The 26,756-nt window shown below is 39.6% G+C and overlaps 1 protein-coding gene across 1 annotated transcript in view; it reads right to left on the bottom strand.

Annotated features, from left to right (window-relative positions):
- Nucleotides 1–9,270: 9,270 nt before the first annotated feature.
- LOC140242299 (uncharacterized) overlaps nt 9,271–26,756 on the bottom strand; it is an 84,329-nt gene continuing 66,843 nt past the window's right edge. Inside the window, exons 2-3 of the mRNA XM_072322042.1 lie at nt 9,974–10,000; nt 9,271–9,321 (exon numbers count right to left, since the gene is read on the bottom strand). Coding sequence (XP_072178143.1) covers nt 9,271–9,321; nt 9,974–10,000 — 78 coding nt within the window. The remainder of the gene's footprint in view (nt 9,322–9,973; nt 10,001–26,756) is intronic.

Raw genomic sequence — 26,756 nt, forward strand, 5'->3', positions numbered from 1 at the left:
GGCATTCCGTTCATAGTGTTGCACGACATTACCATCCGTCCCGCAAAGCGCAGTATCACAATTGGTGATGGACCTTCGTACACCTATGGTCCTGATCCTACACCAGAGGTAGATATTCGTCTTTCCCGCACACCTCCGATGTGTCTCAGCCTTCCCCGGTACAACTCGCGTTCATCTATCTCTGATGATGTGACCGCACCTTCACCAGCCAGCAACGGTCACCACCAAGGCATAGGCCTACACCCTCATTCCCAGGACGCTGAGGCTGCACGTCAGTGTCTAGCTCAGTCGGAGCTAGCCATCATTCCCACCCCTGAGATGAATCGCACCATCCCTGATGTCACCGATGATGATTCCTCTGGTGCCCTAACCACACCTCGTCATCGCTTGGGCTTGCCAGCATGCCAGCCATCTTCAGATGTCAACCAGTGTCCCTCACCCACTGATGAGCTTCCTGTGGATGTTCTCAATATCAGTGTTAGCAGCATCAGCACTCCTTATCGACGCAGTGGCCCCCCAGACCATCCCTGCACTATCGAGATCAACGACCCTCCTGGGCGCCCCCCAGATGCATCCAGAGGGTCCCATGCCTTCACCAGTACCTCCACTCCTGGAGATACATCTCACGTTCCACGGTGTGAGAAGAGTACTGCTCCTCGTGTTCAGCTCTGCACATTTGTGATGTCTCCAACCCTAGACATTGCTCCTACTCCTCGACCAGGTCACTCCACGGGCTTGCATGTAGGACCCCCTCCTGGCCGTCCTCCAGACATTGACTGTTTCAGCAGCTCCCTGATAACTGATAACCCCCATTTTTGACCTCAGCTACCGGATGTTCCTGGACTCTGACTTGTGAACTGAATTGTGTGCCACATGCCTGCTTCATTTTTATAAGTTTGTTAAGCTAATATATTTGTGTAAACATGTAATAGGATAAATGGATTGTTGTTGATTAAATAATGCAGGATTTTTAAGGTTATTAGTTATTTTTTATCATTACGTATAATGTGTATGTGAAATTAGTGCTTTGAAGTGAGACAAAAAAAAGTGTGATGTATAAGTTTGTGATCTGTTATGTTTTATTTGCAAGGTAATATTGTAAACTTTAGTTGATAATTATGTTAGTTACATTGGATTTTTTTTTTTTACAATGGGTGAAGTTTGTGTGAATTGTGTATAGTTTTGCAATTTTTGATATTTTGGCACTCTGAGATTTAAAATTTGAGAGGTTCATTTTTTGTTTGTTTTTATGATTGTATGCAATCTATGCACAGTATGCATTTTTTTTAGCATACTATATTACAAAGTTGCTAATATTTTTATTCTGGTCTAAAGTGTTTTGTATTGATTCTGATTCATGTAATGTATGAAGACAGTGCATGTACAGCTGTATATTGTTATTGGATGCAAGTACATGTTGTAGTACATACATCATGTAAGCAGAAAGTTGACTTGTACATTGCAACTTGTGCAAATCTGAATAACATGTATACCGTTTTATGTGTGCAGCATACACATGATGGTTTTGACAGCAACTCAAGTATAAGCCAGCATTTTTATGTTTGTGTTTTTGCCTTTCAGTTTGCCCAGTGTGTGTGATTCTTTGAGTCATTTCCTATGTCTTATGTCAAATACATATTGCACACATTTAGGAGAGGTGAGATTTTTACATACGTATGTATGATGTTCGTTTGATTTTTTTGTTGTTGTTGCACATGCAAGGGTAGAATATCAGTAACAGGTTTATTGATAAAGTAAAAGATAAATGTACGTATGATGATAATTTGTTTTTATATGAAGTTTATATATGTATGGTAACACATTGTACATGGCATATACAATGTAGTTTTGATGGACCTCATGTAGCTCATTCTTCCCCTTTTTGATATGTAAGAACCATGTGTCAGGTCATATTGTATGGAGTGACGTCAATGTCGGAGTCCGTTTTTGATACACTTGAAGGACAAAATATATTTCGGAAGTTTGAGTATGTTTTTAAAGGTGTAATACACCATACAGGTGTATTTGATCTCTGTGTTTTTCTGATACAAATGTATATTGTAATTTGTTTTTATATACGGTACATCTTTTACTGGATGTATCGTTGTCAGTTGTTTCGTTTGGTATATGCCAAAGGGTTGTAGTAATAACTCACATGATATGTTAATGATGACATTAAGGTTTTGATATTGCTGCATCAGATGGGTGGCTATTTTCAGCGGATTTCATTCACATGCGTGTCTTACTCATACCGATTTGAATACATGTATCAGGCATTATTATGAACACACCACATTGTTGTTTTCAATGCCATGTTGCTTTCATTTGATTTATCTAGGGATTTTTGTCTTTACGCTTTTACAGCCTATGATGATGTTTATGTGGTTCTAATGTAACAACATTGTGTGTGATGTTTATGTGCTTTAAGACTGTAGAGGAAAGACAGCTATAGTGTAGTGTTTATATACATTCGTTCCAAATCTCAGCATATGTAGAAGAACAGTGATTACAGCTGTATGTGCTGTGTTTAACAGTGTTGTAACAAAAGAGTGAATGAGAGTGGGGAGACCATGGTATTTACATGGTACGTAGGCCTACAGTAGTAGTGTGTCATACTGTGAGAAAAGGTAGAAAGTGAGGTAGCTACATGTGTTTGTATGATATTTGATAGTTGACATTGTGAAATATTTTCTGTTTCATTTACACCGTAAAGTAGTCTGTTTTATTAAGTGTTGTTTTATGATTGGTAGAAGACGTTGTACAGGGTATGTATGAGGTTATACATGTATAGGCCTAGCATAGGTTATTGGTATTTTTGTATGGGCATGATTCTGATTGTTGATCCAGTGAGTAAGTACTGTATGATAGCAGTGCTTATCATAGTGTAATGTTGGTGTTTCATATTAGTTGGGTGTCAGTCAGTCCATACAAGTTTCTAGAGACTGTGTTTATATGGGGATAATGTTTGTATTAATGTTATCAAATCATTGAGTGTTCGTAATGTGATCTACCTGTCCACATCATTAGAAGTTTGATTGGTTTAATTCCACACACATTCTTGGCATATTGAATGTGCATGATTATTCCATAGCCAAGGGTTTCCCATTGTGTTATGTAGAAGAAGACAGAAAGAAGAAAGTGATCGCGCCACTGTGTTATACTGCCCTCTTACGGGCAGTGTTTGAGATGTATGTTATATTGTTGTTGTACAACCTTCGCCCCTTTTCGGCCGGCAGTTTGTGTTGCGTGAGCATAATAAAGATTGCTTAAACCTTAACTATTGTGACTGGTTATCCATCCCCGAACGATGTTCTTTTAATGGCGCAGCTTTGTCATATGAGGAACAGATTGTAAACATGAACATAAGGCATAAAGCTTATAAATATACACATTAAAAAGAAAATACAGTGTTATAGCCAATTAAGAATTGTACAAGGCAGCACATGCTGGCACTTTGTCAACATTGACATTTACACATCTGTTTTTGCACTTTGTGTTAGATGATTACGTACTTTGTGGGTGTGTTACTTTTTCATTCTCCCCCCAACAGAGAGAAACTCAGTGTCCCCCTGATGCATATGAAATTCATGTCGTAAAATAAAACCCTTTACCACGCCATTCCAAATTTTCACGTCCACACACAAAGACATACAAAACGTCACGGTAACAGAGATATTCGAAAGTGCCACAATGTACTGTGAGCATTATTTCAAGGTCATAGTTCACAAAGACAGCTAAAGCAGAGAGACATCCCGCCCTTCTGAGCGTAGGGTCAGTCAAGGCACTGCGAGGCTGCGCATAATCTCCGGAAAGCTGCAGCTGTTCCGAAATTGCCGATCACTTCCTTAAGCATCATCAAAGTACATTTCCTCGCTGTCCATCACATACAGAGAGATAACGGAGGAGGGGGTAGGGTGGGGTGCGCACTGCACCCATCCACAAGGCCTGTGCAGGTGCATGCGCCCACATTCGCTTCATCACGCGGACTCGTAAACCTGTTGATGGAAGACGAGATTGCCGGCGACACAACGTTACGCCGACACTATATGCGCAGGGAAAATTTCCTTGCTTGCATTTCGAATCTATTCCCCTCCACGCCCACCATTGTGCTCTCGCTCACTTTCCAATATGTTTGCCGAAATGAAGCATTATTGAGTTTTGATTATACATCTGTAGCTGATGAAAACACGACAGAGTGAGAGACTGCATATATGTTTGTGAATATATGTCTCAATAGAAATAGAAAGAGCTTTGACACTGGCAGGAAGAGATCTCCTATCCACCTTTATGATCTATCTCTCTCTCCCTCTATCTCTCTCTTTTACTCTATCATTCACTTCCTCTCTTTTTTTTTCTCTCTCTACTCAATCTCCTCCTTCTCAATAAATGTTTGTCCTGTCATAGCCACGCTGGGGGGGGGGGGGGGGTAGTGACGAGACCTGTCCTCGAACTTTCACCAATCTCGCATCACTTTTCTCAGCTGCCTCCATGGGGTGACACAGTCTACACTTCCATTGCTGCATATTTTTGACAGAAGAGCTGATATACACATTGCAAACAGCAAGCAGTTTGGTAAAAACAAACAAACAAACAAACAATAAAAAGAAATCCAAACAAGCTGACACATGTTAAATCAAGTGTGAAAAATACCTGTATAAACGTACATGGGGGAACCATCATGGAATAACACATCAATCATCACTCATGCAAAATTGGCATCATAGAGAGAATATTTCATTGAGCCCATCCCCACTATCCACACAGAAGAGTCCCACGAATTTCTCCAGGCATGTTTACCCAATCTCGGCTTTTCAGAACTTCCGCCTGCAGAACCAAACCCATCTAGCATGCTAGCTATACTTTCCCTTCCTGACAAGTTTACCTCACAAGCTCCACCAACACAGATCGGAACATGTTCATAACAGCAACAAGTTCTATAGTCTTTCGTTTTCAAAAAAAAAAATGAATAAAAAATCAGTGTTTGAAGAGAGAAAAAAATAATGGGCAGAGACTTAGACAACAGATGCAGGAAAATTGGAAATCAGTCACAACTCAATGATGACTGCGGCATTTCATATCAAAACGGTGTTTGATAATGCATGTACCTGCATACTTCATTCGCAGAGACAGCACTTGAAATATTGTTGTTGTTGTTGTTGTTTTTTTGTTGTTGTTGTGTCACTGTTAATTTTTTTTCCAAAGGCTACAATAGCCAGACTAGAGCTGTACATTGTGATCAGCAGGCACAAAGATTTCACTCCTTCCCATACATCACTGCTATTTCTAATGTCTATTGAAGTTTGTTGTGATTGTTTTTTTTCTTCTGTCAGTGTATTCTAGTAGCTTGTTTGATCACTTTCTTCTCAAAATTTAAGACTTGATTTCTGGATTCTGATCTTAACCATATTTACAAGCAGGACAATTTCAGCTCTGTTGAGTTGTGTTTGGCTTATTTATGCTAAATGGTTTCAATACATAGGAAATCGCCCATAAATGTTTAAGTTCAACATAGGTGAATTCACAGTTAGCTCATTGACTAATGTCCAAACTTGTGCAGTATGCTCTACCTAGACACTTATTATAAATCAATGTTCGAATGTAATCAAATGTCATAATGTGGCTGTCAAATAACAATGACTTATAAAGTCAGAATTTGGTTTTCATTCTTGACCTTTGATTCATATATCAATCTACAATGGTATATAAAGCAGGTGGAGGTATGCTTCTAATTCAGCGAGTCCAAGGACTGCTTCCCATAATGCATCTGCCCTTTGCACGACTTGTAGATGTGAGGTAATCGTCGATGATCACCAGCCTTCGGTTTTCAAATTGTGTCGAAGTCCATGAATCCATAAACAAACGTGCCCCTGACCGTTTCTCCTGCAGACGCTGAGAGCGATTGGGTGCCCTCGGTTTCTCCGCGCCGCTCTCACCGGCGCAAATGCCGCTCGACCTCGTCGGCGATATCATCTCGCCCTCATCCCAACTGTGGCCGGAAAGCCGCCTCCCCAGATGATAATCATCTAAAGAGGGCTTAGGAAAAATGGCCACTTAGTACGTGTTTGTGGAAAATACCACGCAACTCATGAGAGCTTGAGGTGTATACAAAATTGCAGAGAGTAAGCACCAGCCTGGGACAGCAAGCCAAATGATGGAACAAGAGAAAGAACGAAAAATAAATCATATAAGAAAGTCATGGAATAAAACAGACAAAAGAAGAAGAAAAGAAAAAGAGGAAGAAGAAAAGGCCAAGGAAGAAGAGGTAGAGGAATAATAGTGTCTCTTACACAAGGAAGTAATTGGTCCAAACCCTCAGAAGTGAATTTCAAGTTTGTTTGTTTTTGGAAAGTCTGTAAAACTCGAAAATTCTATAAATTATTTTTATTTCCAATTCCAATGTTCCATTCTGTTCATCTGATTTTACTTGATTTCGTTAATTCAACCTGAATGTGGATTTGTACTTAACTCATTGAGGACGAGCTGATTTTGCTTAAACATGCATTTTCCATAGATACCTGCCCGAGTATACTCGGGACTAGTCTTCAACAGGTTAAGGTGGGCGTGCACACAAAAAGTAAAGTCTCTGAATATTTTACCTATGCTGGTCTCTCATAAACTTCATTCAGGAGGCAAAGCCAGCACTTCTGACTCTTTCCTTGTAACCATTAAACCCATCTTCATTTTCTTTTTAATGCCCGACCATAAGATTTATGAATTTCTTTGCATGTCTTGCAGACAGCTGGGCAATCAGTCATGACCAGTATCCCTCGACCTTGGTGGAAATTTAGTGGTAGTCAACTGACTGATACTGGTATTACCAAATGATGAGATAAGGATGAAAATTTGCAAGTTTTTTTTTTTCAGTGCTTTCACACACACTGAGCATGCTTAATTTGAATTGGGAATTACAAACACGATTGCCATTACGATTCGAATCATCGTTCATTCCCAAGACTGAGGAAGGCTTCACAGATTCTGCTGCTTGTATTTTAGAGCAAGGAAGGGAAGTTTGGCTTCTTTCCAAGCTCCAATCAGTCACTCTTGAGCCATCTTTATGCCGGAGTGGTTGGAAGGTCAACGTAATCTCTGCCTCCAAAACACGACTAAAGTTCAATTACATTCATACCATGATTTTGTTGCTTAATTCTGGTAAAATGTGATTGGATAACACCTCTGGACCATCACTAGAAACACAATTAAAGTTACAATCAAAATCACCCTCTGTGATCCTAGTTGGCATTCACATGGCAAGATAATGCTTAATTTGACACAAGATTCTAGTGATGCATCATTGCAATTACATTTCAAACTGAACACTCTCGGGTAGTGTGAAAGCAAGGTTTATGACACCATCAGTGAATTAAAATCACTTGAAAGCAATTTGAACTTATGACAGACGCTTTCTCCCCAAGAAAACGAAACATTCGTGAACACAAAGATTCTACCATTTACATTTGCGGTTATTTACTACCGACCAGGTGTTACATGCTAACTCACCACACATGCATGTCACTTTATGATCTACAAGGGAAATACCTTGGGAAGTCTTGTAACTTGATTGTGCCCCAATTTCCAAATGACCTCATCATATCAATCTTACTCACAAATTCTATTTGCACCACATTGTTTCCTGTTTGGTTTTTGTTTTATAATTCCTGTCTCACTTTCAGTTGGTGAATTCTCCATGCTGAACAAATGTCAGATATGCTGCCTGTTCATGAGCCAATGCAGTTTGAAACTCAACAGTTGTCATGGATCTGGACTAAAATGCCAACATTGCAAACAATGTAAGCAAGGACTGACGCTACTCACATACACAGACATAGGGAAGAAATTTAGATCTTTAGGAAGTCAAGGGATAGGCCTATAGTGCACATATTGCTGACAAATAATGCTCTCACAATGTGAAAGAATTCAGAGCAAACATACTTATCAAATTCCAGGTATTTGAAAGGTCATTGCAGCCATTTTTTACCTCATGAAAATCAGGTGCATGCAGTGAGGCAAAATTCTTATCTATTTACCAAATTCTAAATTCCATTTACCAAATCAATTACCCTTACATAATTGTTTTATATTGTTTTACCAAATAGAAAAATATACATATATGTAGGTACTATAGATATATATAAAGACACACATTCACTTTGTGAGATATTCAAACACAAGTACTTTTCATCTTTTCTTGCCCATACAGAACAGTGCTGTATATAATATATGATACATAATATTTGCCCAATCAAACATTCAGTCCTGACACATTGATTCAAATTGTGGTCTCCAACATGACACCACACCTTTGAATAATTACTGTTGGTTTTCTTTGACATTTTGACCCATAAAACTCTCAGAGTCTCACTTCACTGAAAACAATAAAAAATAAAAATAAAAATATCAAAAGCAGGAATCTACTTTCAACTCCAACAAATGAGATGAGGCGAGAAAAGTACAGAAAAACATCATCGCGTATGAGCAAGCAGGTTGCGGCATGATTATGATCAATATTTCAGAGCTCACTTTACGGCGGGTTGTGGAATATTCTCGTAATCTGAACTGTCCATGCCGAGGCTAGGCAGGGCAGCCACCATGCCACTCAACTAAAGGTACTGACAATAACACTCCTCCAATGCAGACAGCTCACTGGCTATGATATAAAAATGGTGAATATCAAAGTATCCATCACCTTGTGTGCTTCAGTTTTCAAAAAAGCTTTCAAAGTCATACACAACTCATTATTCTCCTTTTTGGTGTTTATCTTCTTCCATGAGATTTCTGTTTTTATAATATCACTTAAAATATAGTTTGCATTATCAAGAAAAACAGTGTTGTACATTTAAGTCAATCATCTTTTACATGTTCCAATTATTTCCTCTATTCAAACATTACTATAAAAAAAAAAAACTTTGTTTAATTGACTTTGTGCTATATTCTTGTATGAAATAGGAATACGGAAAGAAAATTGAATTAAAAAAAATATATATATCAATATGAGATGAATACTGCCATATAACCATTATAACTGAGTAACACACACATTCATTAAAACACTTCTCAAACAACGCCAACTGACAACACCTGTGTACCTGAGAGCAGACAATTAATAGTTTCCATCCAATCAAATCATCATCATCATGGCATCTCATATCCCACTGTGTAACATGCGTCACTCAGAAATTTATTCGCAATAATGTAACATGCAGACCATCGGTGAAAGCATGGGGAAGAACAACATAACAGAGGTCGATTACATTGCCTTACCCTCATTATATCTCATGTTACCACCACTGACAGGCTCACTAGACTACTTGGGAATAATCCACACTGGGTACAGTATCAATAAATGAGTGTTAATATGGGGAGAAAAGCTACACAAACACACACACTCACACACATACATATAATCTTACTGAATACAATTTCGATATATGAGTACCAGTATGTGTACACATACAAAACAAAAGACCAACTTGGTACTATATCAACAAATGTGTATGGTTATGGAGAGGAAAGACACTCACACACAAAAAAGACTACTTTATAATCTATTGGGATACAGTTTCAGGGAATGAGTATCAGTATGTGTAGAAAAGACAAATAGACACACACAAACACAAACACAAGCACGCAAGCATACACGAAACTATGGCAAAAATATTTGATTTGGGTAACAGATTAAATGTGAAATGTGAAACCAACCTTTCCACAGCACACAAAATAAATGTTCATAGCAGAGGCATGTTCACACAAAAGCATTAAGCAAGCTCTTACTCAACACATCTACCACTTCTAGATAGATCATAGGTTTCTACAAATAATGTTCACACTTGTACGACTGTTGTTGCTACAATTACAAAAACAATATGTTTAGATATCGAAACATATTGTATCTATCTGTCCCCTTCTACAGAATATCCTGGGGAACAAAAAATAAATAAACAAATAAACTAAGAAAACAGACTGTCAGCTCACTTACCAAGCTTGTTGATAGTGCAGCACCATACTGTAAACATACAAAAATAGAATGAAGAATACATTTTGACATAAAAACGTTTAAACTCAACAGCTGTGCTAATTACAAATAGAATGATAGTCAAGTAAATTCTATATCATAATTATTCACTACCATCATTATCAACATTCCAATTGCTGTAATGACTATTATGATAATCATTATTACAGTCATAATTACGACAGTCATTATAATTCCCATCATTTTCATTATAACTATCAATACTAAAGTACTACCACTAACCACTACACTACTATATACTACTACTACTACCACTACTACTACTACTACTACTACTACTACTACTACTACTACTACTACTACTACCACTACTACTACTACTACTACTACTACTACTACTACTACTACTACTACTACTACTACTACTACTACTACCACTCTAACTACTACTACTACTACAGCAGCTACTGCTGCTCCTGCTACACTTCCAAGTAAGAAGTCAGATGGTGAGAAACAGATATCCATTCCTCAAGAAGATAATATTCCTTAATGTAACAAGTTCCTGGAAGAAAGCGATATCCTGAAGTTCATTGGCACAAGTTTAATGAGATTTAAGGGAGAAAAAAGAGAAAAATTCAATTTACTTCAATGATCATAAGAAGGCAGCAATTGATAGCCTACCCGCACATATATCAAATTTATTTAACTTTGATGTACTGTATTGTGATGGTGCACATTGTACTGTAAGTCAATATATTTCTGTTACAGATCTTGTTTGTGTACTGTAAAGTAAGAAACAATGGCAGCATGAAATTTCCATGCATTGGAGCAATCAACCTCTTTGTTTTTTGTGGTATGATTCTTGTTATTGCCATGACTCTTGCCGTCGGAGCAAAAGCAACTTTCTATACACTACACACAATGCACTACATATGAATGGAACATCTTGAGTAGATCTCAAAAAAGCTGACCGATGAAAAAGTATGCCAGTGTCTAAAGCTTGATATCAGCTTGACTTTACTTTGAGGTTTATTAAAATTAAAATGAAAAAAATATATATATATTGAGAAAGCAAGCCCTTAAAGCCACTGTTTACCAATGGAAGCAATGATTTAAAAAATGTTCAAATTATCACAATTTGATGCATATGCAGGCCTACAGTTCATTTATGATCACAAAACATCTTACGATATGAAAATTTGGCAACAAAAATCAAATGTGATAATTTGAACATCCTTTTAATCACTGCTCCCAATGTTATATAGTGGCTTTAAGGTTGAGAGTGCCATTTTGTGTAGCACTGTCATTATTAGCTAGTGTGCATTCACATCGGTGTTTAAAGGACAAGTTCACCTTCATAAACATAAGGATTGAGAGAATGCAGCAATATTAGTAGAACACATCAGTGAAAGTTTGAGGAAAATTGGACAATCGATGCAAAAGTTATGAATTTTAAAAATTTTTGTGTTGGAACCGCTGGATGAGGAGACTACAACAGCCTGTGAGTCATGTGCGTACAACAGTATAAAGAAAATGTAAAGAAAATTCAACATATTTTCACTTTTTTCGCATAATAAAAGAGCACTTGACTTGCCTCTTTCTAAGGGCAGGGGGAATAGTATTACCCATAACATATGTCAGTAACGAGTCAAGGGAATGTGTACTTTTTTCAAAAGATGAAATTTTGTGAAATTCTCTTTATATTTTCCTTGTATTGTTGTACGCATGAGACATCTAAGTTATTCATACACTGCAGTAGTCTTCTCATCCAGTGGTTACTACACAAAAACTTCAAAAATTCATAACTTTTGAACGGATTGTCCGATTTTCCTCAAACTTTCAATGATGTGTTCTACTAATATTGCTACATTGTCTCAATCCTTATGTTTATGAAGGTGAACTTGTCCTTTAATGTCATTCACTGCTGGCTAGATGAGAGAGGATAGGCACGGATTCATGAAAAATAAAACTGTTTGTTTGGTAAAGCGAGCATCAATGTGTCGACAAGCCACAAGCAATGATTTCATAATTCTCTCCTGCCTAGCCCAAAGCATGCAATGAAACTGTTCATCCATTTCAACTCTGCATCATATGCCTTCTGTAACCATAGAAATATGGAAAGATTGTTATCATTGGATATTGAATCATAGCTTAGGGATGAATGAGTATTCAGATTTAATAACTAATAACGTGATAAGAATTATGCAACCCAGCTCACAGGCCCTCTCTCTCTTTCTCTCTCTCTCGCTCTCCCTCTCTCCTTATCTCCTTCTTTCCACCTAATCCTCTTTTCGGGGCAATACCTTTCTCATTCGCTGATATATGTTGCACAACTATTCAACATTTTGTCGAAATCCCGCCCGAGGGTTGTATTAGTTTTCCTCTCCAGCCCTAAGTGGGTAGACACGCTATCTGCTGCGACGACACAGAATCGCGCTGCCGCACTTGGGCCCCGCCCGGAGCGGGTAGCACCGAACGCATCGGGCAACCCAATTACGCCTCACTGGCAAAATCAAACCACGGCTACTCCCGGCTCCTAACTATTGCAGTTTCCTTCAACATACCATCATTACAATTCCTTCTCTTAATGTTCTCTTTTCCTTTAATATTCTTCTTCTCCAACCCTCATCTTTCCCTCTGCTTTAAGTCACACGTTAAAGATGCCGCGGACGAGATTTGCACGCAATATCTGGCTCGGTGTGATTCCGCACCTGATTGGAGTGGCAGGATGTGGGCTTGCAACCCTGCTGAAAATTAAGCACCCCCGTCTCGGGGTGTGGGGTTGAATAGGGCCGGGCTCATTGACCCAGTCTGCGAGAGTGAGCATAGCTAGACCCTCAGCCACCTCATCTCACAAAACCTACTTCTTGTCTTTTCACGTCTTGAGAGACCCCTTTACCAGGATAGGTGTGGGAAACAACTATGTTGGCTGCTCGGCGGTTCTCATGCACATTAGTGTCCGTACAATTTTTTCTACATGGTCATACTTCCAAAAAAAAAAAAAAAAAGGCTGTAGAATTTGTAGAAATATGTGATAAGGATTGACATGGAGGTAATAACCTCTAAGAAATATTGTCTCTCTTCCATGGGTACTCTGCAAACGTAGTTTTGACAGTTATAAAGCAGTCCTTACAAAATGTTGTCTATGTGACAGACAAGAATGTCCCCTTTAAGAGTTAAAGAGATTTGCTAAATGTGTTTTACATTTGGGTAGTGTCGTAAGCCAAAAAAGAAAGACATTATCGACACAGACTTTCATGCAAAGAGTGAGCTGATAAGACTTCTTGGAGAACTCTTGTGACACTGAAAGCGACTCTTTCCTGCCGTGAAATCCCAAGCACGATACGAACGTGAAAACCGGCCCACGGGTCCCTTTGCAAACCAGCCCTGACATCGAGTTCCGCCAGTGGTCACAGTCGGCGGCTTTTTCACTCACTAGAGGGGGGCGTGGAAGGTACGAGATCGGCCACAGGGAGTCTGCTGCCAGAGGGGGGGAACATGAAGACCGGCAGGAAGAAAACACAAGACGGTATATTTTTGGTTCACTCACTCACCCCCAAGGAACACACAAGATGGACGTGATAGACGTTGCATACCCTCATCTAACAAGTGGCCCATTCGAATTTGGAGGGTTTAGGGATAGGGTTGAATGTTTATCTAGGTGGCATATTCAACTGGGAGAGAAGATACCCTATATATCTCTCTCCTGGGTTTCGCACTCTGTATCTCATTTCTCATTCTCCTGACCCCAGTCCTTCGTAACTGTTGCTGTCTACACGTGCAAGCCGTTCCTTCATATCTGTTATTCAAACCTTGTGCCTCTGATCGTTCATAGGGGACCCTCCACTTGGCAATGAGAGCGATTCCTTAGAGGGGGGAAAACCCTCAAAACTTGCCAGCCTCCTCGTCGGGCATCGACTACAATTCCCCGCCAGAACTCTGAAAAGTAGCTCGAGACAATTCCTCCTCCTGTTGTTTCAATCTCCGCCAATCCGCAGAGATTCACGTATTTTGCTCAGTTACCCCCAACTTCCGGCATCAGCTCACAGAGCCCCGTGGGGGCCATTGGAGAGTTCCTGCCCTTTACAATATCAAGTGCTCACTGAACTAGTTCACTTTTTTTACCTGGGAGCCCCACAGGATTTGGAATAAAAGGTGGGGTGATGTTCATAGTTGTTGATGTACCTATCTCAATGATAACATTATCCCCTCCCCTACCAACTCCTTCCTTCATACCTGAGAGCTTTCTTGTTACTTCTATCAAAAACTCTTGGAGTGATCCACTACATACTAACAATAATCTGACACACTTCTCTGTGCCCGTAAGATTTGTGCCACACTTTTAGACAATACTGAAAAATGATTTAAAAATAAAAAAAAAGAAAATGAGTGACAATTCCATTACAAGAAAAACAAACATCAGGCTTTAACTGCTAGAAATAGAAAGAGTCCTTCGGCAGCAATGATCAGATGAATGACAGCCACTTGAGATAAAATGTGGTAACTATGCCAGAATATATCTAACGGGGTGTGGGGGGGGGGGGGGCGCCCTTCAACGACAATGACGGAACCTGGCATTACTGTTTAACCCTATCTGTGTCAGTGACTTTGGATTGTGTGTAAAATGGGATTTACTGCAACTGTTTGACAAATTGCATAAATAAGCCCTGACTTAATCAGTGTTTAGTAGTAGCCATGATGAGTATCATGAGCATACATACTCAGGGCAGGATTTGAAACTATGACCTGCTGGTCACCAAACAGGTATCTTATCCACTAGACCACCAAGCTTCCATACCTCTAGGAAAGATATTCATTAATTTGAATTAATATGCCGTACCCGCTGCATGCTATAGAACTAGCACTGGCTGTCGGGCATGGTCTGGTGGACCATATTCCATGCTATCGTTTGCTTGAAAAAAAAACCCACAAAAATGACCTAAAAACTTCTTGTGATCCTTTCATCTTGTGATATGTGTCCTACAGGGTAAAAAACATACTTTTAACTGAAAAACAAATTATATGTCCACACACCCATCCCTGCATTAGGTACACAGGGTGCATCTGCCACGAAAAGAGCACATTATACTCTACTGTGTGCAATAAATAAAAGATATGTTGAAGTGTATCTGTACCCTAAAATTTAAATTTGAGAGTTGTTAGAGCATGTCTTTAGTACTTTATTACAAGAAAGTTCTTACTCAACATGAAAAGTGCCCATAACTGAGAAATATTAATTTTTGATATCCGTGCAAGACTACATGTGCTGCATTACTAGCCAGTTTGCTAAATAGTAGCCATACGTAGCCCTCTGATGTGTGTATGTTTCCTTTGCTTGCCTCTGTCTGCAAACATCTTTATCAAATACTTTCTACTCGCATCACCGCACATATTGTACACGTTGTACGTGCATGCGTCTGCAGGCGTCTGCAAGTTCGAAAAGCGATACCAAACATTGAAGTCATCACACTACCCAATCGAAAGCATTCGATAACACCAGACGACTAGTTTTAGGTCAAGGCGGCTGTAATTTTAGGTGTTTGGGGACTGATCATTTAAATTCAATATCTCTGTATGGGAGCAACCTCACACACTCTCAAGATTTTGCAGGGATATTACCAATACAATAAACTACAATGTCAGAAAATTACATTTTTGTGTACTGATACACTTTACAACATATCTTCATACACTTGCTGAGCAGTAGTGGGTTCTTCTTACTACATGACACCAGACAGGCTGCACTTTTGAAACACCAAGCCCCAATAATAGGTATGATGCCTAAACAACTGTGGTCACATGAAGTGACAACCACTGTGATAATAGTGGAAGGGGGTTAAAATCAGGGCCATTGATTGGTCTCACGCCCGAGCGTCCGCGTTGGATTTGACACTCGGCACAATTCGCCGCCTGGCCCACTATGTGGACGGGCCGAACGCGGCCGGTATTGATCCGCAGCGCAGCGCAAAGTTTCTTTTTCGCGCCGGCAAATACACCTGTCTTTGCTCAGCACTAGAAATATGAGGTCTGCATTACAGGGATGAATCTGATTTTTATCAGTTGTCCATTCTCTCACTCTCTAATGCCCTTTCTCCATCTTCCTACATTTTTTTCTCTCTCTCCTTCCCTGCCTATATATCTATCCATCTCTTTGTGCATATACACATATAGGCATATGTATATGCACCTAAAGATATATTTCTTTCTCTCTCTCTCTCTTTCTAATGATGATAACAATAATGATATCAATTTATAAGGCGTAAACCCTAAGTCCATATATCCTTTTACACTGTAAAAGTTTCTAATATGCTTGGCAGTAATGCACAGTTAAATGAAAAAAAAAAAGTGTTTTGAGTCTTGGTTTAAAGACTGCTACAGTTGGGGATTTCTGATTTTATTCATCTATTATACATAAAGAGAGAGAGATTAATATATAGCTACAAAGATTGATAAAAACTGTAAAACAAGAAATGTTCATGTGCATGAAATTTTCATGAATCTTACAAGGAGCCAAGATTTGCACAAGCAAGATGCTCACAAAAATTTTTTTCTGCATTCTTGTAGAGGCGAGGTTCTTGCAGCAATTTACAAAAGGTTCATGCCACGGGAAAAAAAAAAGGCTGTCAGCTCCAATTCATGGAAGTTTCATGCTGTGAATGTATCTTGTTTTACAGCAAGGCCAACTAGGGATTAGAAGTCAGAACTTTCTTCCACAAGTGCCCTGAATTCTCATCAGCCATTTAAACAAAACTCCCCAAAATTAGAATTAGAACAACTTTTTTGGGGGGTGCTATTATCATTCTCTCCAAATTCAATGTGACAACATTATCACCTCCCAAGAATGCAGATATTGCCTTCCCGGATATTGCACAGTTCTGGAAGGCCTGGTAGAATGGGGATTTAGGGGTGGTGCAATTCATTTGCTGCCCATCAGGGTATATTCGAAAACCATGCTTAGCACCGGTCAGCGAATATGTGCATCAAAGCGTACACCTATTGGTGACAGTTGACTCCAGTTAAACTTCTTTGCCTGTGTGTGTACTTCCACAGAGATCAGTGGTAAAGCTGTACACAGTATGTTACAATGACTTTCGAATATATCCGAGCACGGCCAACCTTCCCACTCTATGGTATCCTCATGTTACCAGGTCTTTCATTGGCTCTAGACGTCCATCATTACAATGATCCATTGAACTGATTTTTGTCTCATTTAAATGAGCGAAGCAATATCGAGGTAACCCTTACATCAAACAACAATCAATACACTATCTCTGTGATATTAGTTGAAATGACACATGCTTTTTCCCCTTCCTAAAATTCTAAGATAATGCTTTTTATCATTATAATCACGATGTTGTGACTGACCCCCTGTTCAGACGCAAGCCAGGTTATACCAAAACTCGATAAAGAAACGACGTATACAGAATCATCGTATAGCCGACAGACCGTTCAGACGCTAATTTCGACCATTTCGGAAAATGTCGTATACGTGTACAGTTTCTCACAGCGCATGTTGTTATGGTCATGAGTAACAGGTATAAGGTCACCTTTCGTGCGTGCTCCCATTAAGCAACGCCCAGTTATACCTTTCTATGGTTGCCATACATTCAAGTTACGTTCAGACGGCAGGCCCTAACCTTTCGTGCGTGCTCCCATTAAGCCCCGCCCAGTTATGCCTTTCTATGGTTGCCATACATTCAAGTTACGTTCAGACGGCAGGCCCTAACCTCGAGGTTAGGAAACCTCGAGGTTTTGCTCTTGTCCACACGACGAATCTTAACCTCGAGGTTACGAAACCTCAAGGTTAAGCTTCTGCCCCCCCCCCCCCCCCGTAACTACGAGTGGGTCCCACTCGATGTTAAAACCACAAAACCGGAAGTTTCAGCCCACACTGCTAACAAGGCGTCTATTTATTTTTTAATCCAACCCTGTCAGACTCGCTTACAGGTACTCTTTTTCTCTGTCATGGTATGCAGAGATAGCACTGCACTGATGACTTTATGCCTTTATGAAGATATTCGTCGAAAACATTTTTTTAGCGTCGGAGAAGAATATAGAATACAGTAGCGAGTTCGACGTGTTCAGCTCCAGAGATCAAGCGCATGGGAAGAAAAGATGATGTTGTTGTGTCGTGCATCATAGGTTTTTCACGTGTAGTGTATTTGTGGTGTATGTTTGGGAGGTTGACCCGGAAGCAGAGGGAAATTGTGGGGGCTGGAGTTTACGGCGAGGTCACTCTTAACTTTGAGTTCGTTGTTTTTTGTTTCCACACGGTGCTTAACTACGAGTGGGGACCCCCCGTGGCTCGTGGTTTGAGTTCGTTGTTTTTTGTTTCCACACGGTGCTTAACTACGAGTGGGGACCCCCCCGTGGCTCGTGGTTAGAGCACTAACCATAAGATTTCTCATGGCTCGAAACATCGAGCAAACCTCGAGGTTTGCTAACTACGAGTGCGTCTTCACGGTCCCTAACTACAAGCTCTAACCTCGAAGTTTCCTAACTTCGAGGTTAAGGGCTCCCGTTTGAACGTAACTTCAGACGCACAATGGACACGATGGAATGTTGATTTGTTATTGAGTTCTAGTTCGAAACAATGCTCTGACCGTCATTTTGCTATGCGTCGTTTCGTTAGTCAGCTTTCAGACATATAAATTCATCATATAGCTATACCGTTCTGGTATAGCTATACCTTTCTAGTATAAATTTTTTGCATCTGAACACCCTGTGAGTTTCTTCTTTTCTATCACCATAGAGTCAAAGTGTAACATGTGAAATTTGATCACAGATATTTTGAAAATCCAAGAACAAGTCATCTGTTATCAAAACCCACTCAGCCTTACACCTGTTGTGCACCGTCTTCTCCCACGTAATTTTGGCATGTAAAGGCAAAATTTGGGGAGATATCATACCAGTTATTACACAAACAATTTTCATAGCTGGTCACGATTCTGCCAGTTCCAATTACAGCCAGGAGGAATCCAAATTATCTCATCATGACTTCAGGGGGCACACAGGTGTGGGGGTGTCGCCCTCCTCAGGAGGGGCAGGGCTACCGATAAGAAGTCGAGATCCAGATCGGCCGCAATTTGGGGCACCCCACTGCCCCGCCCTGCTGCTCCGACCTTAACGTAAAACCTATAATCTCCAAAATAATCTTGCCCAAAGTGATCTGCGATCCTGCTGTTTGAAATTTCAGAACAAGTGTCCCTTCCACATAAAAAGCCTGTCGCATATCCATAGTGAAGTTGAGGAGTCTACCTGGCAATGCAGTAGAAGTTCAAAAAATATGATTAACATGTGGGTACCCACAACTTAACACAGAATATCCTTGTATTTTCCATTTCCTAGACTCTTCACAACAGCATTAAAATATCATTGGGCTATCAAACATATAGCTTTCTGGGTAGAAAGCAATAAAGCAAACCTTCACATATATCATAAAACATCTAGCAGTCGTCATCCTGATGAATACAATACGTAAAGCACTGTTTCATTTGCTCTCTTAAAAGCTTTACAAAATGTCTAACCATGATGCCTTTTGATCATGGGAAAGTTTGAACTGGAATTATCACAGGGCCATTCGCAACACACTACAAAAAGTCTAGGAGCAGTAACACTTGCTGATGACCTTCGCAACTGATACTGGTATTAATTTAAAATCATTTTCATATAACATTTTCGATAACTGGTTTCAGGGTTATGAGGACAAATGTAAAAGCAGACAGCATGAAAGAACAGAGAAGGAGCGTCAAGATCTCATACGAGGGTCAATTGCTGTAAAGCAAAAATATTCACAGCATGAAATTTTCACAAATTCCAGGTGACATCTTTATTTGCGGCATGAAATTTTTGCAAATTGCCACTGATATTCAATCCATACAGTGTAAACAAGAACTTTCAGTTCCATTTTAATTCCGAAAATCTTGACTCTCGCAAAATTAGCATACTTAAAATGCATACGAAAATATCCGGTTTTAGAGTAAGCTTTCATAGTTTTTACCTTTAAACACAACAATAGCTTTACACATTAAACATTATTGGAATGTTTCTTACTGCATCCATACATGTCATCTTTTACAGAAAAAACAAAAAACCAGAAACTTCCGCTCAAAGTGCAATATTTCTAATTCTGTTCAAATTGATCCTAACAAAGATTGCTATTGCCCATTTCTAAAATATGTGTCAAGTTTCATTTGAGTTTAAATCTTTCTCTACTCTGTCTCTCTATCATAGAAAAACAACAAACTATACAGGGGCTTTAACATTCTCTTTCAAAGAGGCGAAGTGTGGGCAGGGAATGAAAGAAATGACACCCTGTTCCCACGCTAGAATGACTGTGAAAATGGCAAAGAAAGAGGGAGGGGGAGGGGTAGAGAAAGAATAAAAACAGAACTGTAAGTGTGCATAGAGGCACTGGGCACAATTCCTGAATTAGCAGAACAAAGGAGTTTGGAAAACTCTTAATGTCTAGGGAGCACAAATAATCAGCACTTTTAGCCCAAAAGAGGGGAGTGGTAGAGCGCTGAATGAGCCAAAAAGGTGGGAGAAACGCAAAAATCTGAGCCAATGGTTTTGGACATCAACTTCTCACAAAAACTTTTTGATGTTTGATAATGTTGTGTTTCTTTGCAAATCTCACATACACAAGTGTGTATATTAGTGTATATACTCATCAAAACAAGTAATGCAAAGTAAAATTTTCCTAATAGATGTACATGTATGGAAACATTGGGTTCAGAAGGCAAAGTACAGGATGGTGTAACAAAGCACATCTAATACATTTTCACCTGCAGAGTTGTTCAAAATTTGATTTAATTCTGCCAATGCTGCCATGTTTCATTCATGTATTCATTGATTTAGAAACATAAAACGAAAATCTGGCTTTGCATAATTTTTTTGAAGAGTATATTATATACATATAGATGCATGTGTGTTTTCAAATTATTTGTAATGTTCAGAATAATATTTGAGCAGAGTTTGAGCAAAGAAAAGAACACAGACAGGTTTCATGCACATAGTTGCAATGCAATAGACATAAGTAGGATGGGCTATTTAATACATTAACCCATAAAATACTGCAAAAGCTGTCATTTTCACAAATTCTGCAGATCACTTTTGGGCAGTGAATTTAACAACACACGAAAATATCATCACACACTGGGATATCAGTGCACTTACTGTAGCCTCGGTGTCAAATTGTGAAAATAACATCTCTCGAAAATGTCTGTAACCTTCTCATTCGTTGAAATATCTGTACGCAAAAATAACAGCTTTTACAGTTACACAAATGCACACACATAGTGCATATACACATAATCACAAGGAGTCTCAAGTATTAAATGAAGAGAGTCAATTATGGTCATGTTAACAGAAATGCACTCCTTTTAAACAAATCTAGAGAGAGACAGGCACCGTCAACTACCATCTTGTTTTCTTTTAACCCATAATGGGCCTTCTACTTAGACATCTCGTTAGAAGCGAGCTATATGCCATAGGATGAGAGCGGCTGCGCTTGCGGTGAGTGGTCGTAAACGAATACCGCAGGTCTGATCCTCCCGCATCCTCCTCCTCCGCTCCTGATTGGGGCTCTTTCGGTCTCAGGCAGTTAAACAGCTTCCAGAGAATCCAATCAGCAACATGTCAACAGCTCTCTGATTCTACAGCTAAGCCCTCTATCCCACATATACTCTTTTCCTACTTTCTGACCCCACCCCTCTCTCCACTCTCTCTCCATGCATTCTACACCATCTCTCTCTCTCTCTCTCTACCTCACTTTCTCTCTCAGCTGCTTCCATTTTGAATTTCTTCCTGTATTTCCTCTCGTCTGATCTGAAACATTTCCCAATACTTACGGAATTTTGGTCCTTTTTACTTCAAACAATTTCTTTTTTCTGTCCGCACTCATAGGTATTGAAAGGTTTTATGCTTTCTGTTTTCTCACTTGCTCAATATTTCTTTTCTTCACTTGTTTTCCTTTTTGTCTGGTACACATTTTCTTCATTTTCTCACATGTTGGATTCCTAAAACCCATTTCCTCTTTGCTCTTTCCATAATCTAATGATGTATTCTTCTACTTCCTCCCAATTTTTTCCCCACTCCACATACTTTCTATTCAGACTCTCAGAGTCTGATATCTGTAACCTGACAAATTTTCGTTGGGTACCTCCTCTAAGCAATCCATCCATCCATCCATCCATCCATCCATTAATCTATCCATCCATCCATCCATCCATCCATTCATCCCTCCACATATCCATTTATCCATCTATCCTCCATCCATTCAGCCATCTATCCTCTAACCATCCATCCACCTATCCTCCATCCATCCATCCATCCATCCATTCATCTATCCATCTATCCTCCATCCATCCATCAATCTATCCATCTATCTCTCCCTCCAGCCAGCCATCCATCACCCCATCAAGCCATCTATCCATCCTCTCATATTCCTCTCCCTCTTAAATACACACTTGTATCCTGTAACATTATCTCTTGAATTTCTGTAAGTTCTTTGCCCCCCCCCCCCCCTTCTGTCTCTCGCTCTCTCCCTCCAGCCCTATGCCGATTGGGTGTAATCTCATTCCCAGTTGATAGCAACTTAACTACGGACTGGAGGGAGCAAAGAAGAGAGAGCGAAACAAAAAATGACAGCCGTTGCCCGTTGTTGATCCATTTAACGTACCATGCAATATCCCCGACTAATAACATTCCCACGTGCACGCTTTTTCGCGCCATACACCATCCCTTAACCTGCGTGGCAATCCGGGGCAAAACAATAGCCGCAGTTCTGCGGCGTGCCTTTGAGGTAATTGATGTTTTGCGGCGGAGTGCTGGATTATTTGCTGATGCCGCGTAATGAAATGTCCTGTCGTTTTCATTCTTTGCCAATTTGCCCACCTCATTAACTCATTACGGCCGTCACAGATGAAACAACCTTGGAGGCTTGCTAATGGGGAGCTGATTTTAACGGATCTCTTCACCGTAACTACAGCCCGGAATAGGCAGGAAAACAGATTTATGTTGTTTGTTTTTCCGCGTGAGGAGCAAACGGTCCCAGCGTCTCAGCTGCATTCACGAGCGCTTCATGTCTGTTTTAATGCACACACTGGATGCATCTCAAGTTGACGGTAACTTTCAGTCCTCACCATCTTCGTTTGCAAAACTTTTATTGTATAATGTCTTCACCCTTCCCAGTTCCTCAAGAGTTAGAACAATGTGTACACACAGCTCAGTATTCACAACTTTACATTTCAAATGGTGGCCCATTGTGGTTAAATACATTTCAGTTCATCCTATTCCGATAATACAACATCTCAAAGTTCTTTCTCCTTTCTGCAGCACAGTATTACAACAAGCAAAAGCATCTGCTAGCAGTAACTCTACAGTCATATACATCCTACCTTAGCATCTTATAGCTTCAGGTTCCTTTAACTCCAAGTATAACTGACTCAAAACTGAGGCAAAAATAAAAGTTACCTAATTCATCAACTTAACTCCATCTGTTTTGAAAGCAACAACTTGGCATGCAGCTCTCCCATGTCATTTCATTAGGTGAACTTACATGTGTGGTGAAATATGGTGGTATTTTGTGAGGTATTCTGTAATTTGATACACCAAATGCATTTAGAACTACTGTACTGCGGTATATAGGGTGGTAATTCAAACTTCACAAGAAGTACGCATGCAAGATTTGCGAGTGAATCATGTCACAAAATGCCATCGATCGTACAATGGTGTATTGCTCGCGTGACCTGACATACTTCCATTTTTTTTTTCCCCACAGGAGATATGCGCGGTGCTTACCAGAAATACACCAGTATTTCATGAATGTGTACCATACCAACTGAATTACCAAGGTATCTGTTACAGTGGTATTGGAAACAATGCAAGTTCTCAACTCTAGAGCTTCTGCATTGATGAACACCCAAAACCCTTTATCAATGCTTACTGATTTGTTTCCATTCACTGGAATCGCAGATGTACATAATTAAGCAAACTTTAAACCAATTACAAAAAAAAAAAATCATGTAAGGATTCTTTGCTCCACCCACAGCAGACTATGGTTGGTAAGTTTCAAAGTGCAGGTGCATTCCCTAGACATATGAAATTGAAGACAGAGGGAAATTAGGGGAGGGGGTAAGGGCATGGGCAAAGTCTCAAATTGTGTGATACATATCACGAGAATGTCTCAATTTCAATTTAATGTTTGCTGATGCAATAACTAGTGCCACTTATAGGGCAAAATTCGCGAGAAAACTGAGAGCACAGACAAAGGAGTCATAACTCCTCTAGGTTTAGGACCAGTATTAGATATTTAATTATCTCAGATATATGAATTTTAAAGAAAGACCAAAAAAAAACAAAAGGTTAGATAGAAAGTCAAGTTTTCTCTTGTCTGCACACAACAAAGCAAACTTTTTTAAACATCCCCTAACACCACAGATGCTTCACTTTTGTTTGGTTATTTTCTTTGTAAAAGTGACTCCTCGCTCCCACATAGCACAAAATGATTACGCTTTTCTGCTTCCAATGCAGCAATGGGATAATTGTGCAATCACTGGGGAGACTTCATAACAATTCCAACAGAGCTTAGGAGGGGGAAGCAGTGGATTAGACAAAAGGTGAAATCAAATTTTAACATTCACTGAACATTTCTGTAGACATTAGAAGGGGAAAGCAGTGGAAGGGACAAAAGATGAAATCAAATTTCAGCATTCACTGAACATTCATGCAAAGGGGTAACACTTGAAAAGTACATCCAGAGGTACACAGTTATGGGCATTGCACCTTACACACCAGGCCAGGCCACTGCCTGGACTGTCTTCGTCCTGCCATACAGAACTAACGCTATGAGAGAGCATACCAACATTTCTTGACCAGTCCCTATAAATATTCAAATGAGCAATTTGAAGATGCTGTTGGCTGGCAATTTCCTATTCATTTCATGCACAGAAATGACAAAAATCTCATATTTCACCTGTATGAATATGAAGCTTGCCTTAAAACCATCCAAAATAAGACAGAACAAATGGTAACTCTGATATATCTTATCTTGGTATGAGAACATGCTTTCACTTGTATCAACTTAAGATAACAATCTTTCCAAATTTCATATGTAATATACATGAAAAATTGTAAGGGTATGACATCAACTTACTCAATTGAATATTCATACAAACTTGACAAGATACGTTTTCTGAAAAATGTGAAATTTCAAAATGTCCTGTCTTCAATTTCTGTCATTTCTGCATCATTCTGCAGGGAATATTTTTCTCTTTCTATTGAATTTTACCTATTTTGGGGGTGGATTTCCTCTTTAAGACAGCAGGACCGAGAAACTGCACAGTTGTGTGTGTGTTGTTGTGTTTTTGTGGGGTTTTTTTGCAATCACTACCTATCATTGCCATACATGCATGTTATGTTTGATATCTGAAATGTGCATAATTCTTAATGAGAAAGTAGGCCTATGTACAATTCTTGATAGCATTTTCTTTGATAGGCTTCCAAGCAGAACCATGAGGCTGAGACTGAATTTTTCCTCACCATCTTTTCCACATGGTCTGACAGTCTGTCCTATAGATGAACTGATGAGAGAGCACATTAATATATTTGCATAAATGTATGAATAAAGAGCCATCACTCTCACTCAAGGTACAAGGTCAGCCAAGGTCAATCTTTAAGCCCAGACTGACTACAAGCAGGGGAGGTGGGAAGTCCCACCTCCCTCCCTACTGGAAGGAGGTACCAGTAGGTGGTCTAGCTTCAAGGCTGTAGGCCTTTTATATCATAGGCCCATTCGTGCATGGCAGTCTGAGAAACAGAATATTTCCTTCGTTCCGTGTCTGCTTGGTACAGTAAATTATGAGTTTGTATGTGAGGGATGGGGGATTTTGGGGAAGAGGGAGTTGAAAATGAAGGAGGGGGAGGAAGGGGAATACCCACAGTAGAACTGAAGAACATGCTCACTCGGGTCTCACATATGATTTTCTCACAGATCAATAACAAAGACAGTAAATACATTTGAGAAATGATAACAACAAAGGAAGACACTTAAATGTCAATTAGTTATATACTTTTTGGATATGACTCATATAGTAAAAAAAAAAAAAAAATCTTCAAAAAAATAGATCCTCCTGCAGCTTTTAAATGCTTTGTTCAAACTGGGAAAAATGCAACACCTTAGGCCCAAGTGCTCATTAGGAAGAATCTCTCTCAACTGAATACACACAAAAAAAAGTAGTTTGGCTTCAAAATCCTTGCCTTGAAAGTTGACAACTTAAAAAACAACAACGACATGTGAGAGACACTGGCTCTTTATAGCACACTTCACAGAATATTTGTTCTGTTTTTCTTTTCTTTACCACATACGCATCTCCATGGGGGAAACCTCTACAGGTGCGAGACCTGAATAAGCAGTCTGGGAGTGTGGGAAGAAAACCACCGCAGTGGCGCACAGCATGGAGAACAGGCTAAGGGGGTAACCCAAGCCCCTCGTCCAGGCTGGTAAACTAAGCGTACAACTGGGAAAGCTGGTGAATGTGTCGGTGCCTGGATCTGATGTCACCCCTTACTTTTATTTCACAGGTCTCTGCTCTTCCCCGTCCCACTGTCTCCCTGTTTTTGTAAGGTTTTGTTTAAATAGTGTGACATGAATGTTAGATTCTCTTCAAAAAGATGTTTTCTGCATATTTTTTCTTGGCCCTGTTTATCTACAAAACACACACACAAAAAAAAAATAAAAATCAAAGTTTGAGCAGACAGCTTGAAAGAAACATAAGTTCATTTC

Source organism: Diadema setosum, chromosome 19 (assembly GCF_964275005.1).
Source record: "Diadema setosum chromosome 19, eeDiaSeto1, whole genome shotgun sequence".
Classification (NCBI taxonomy): Eukaryota; Metazoa; Echinodermata; class Echinoidea; order Diadematoida; family Diadematidae; genus Diadema; species Diadema setosum.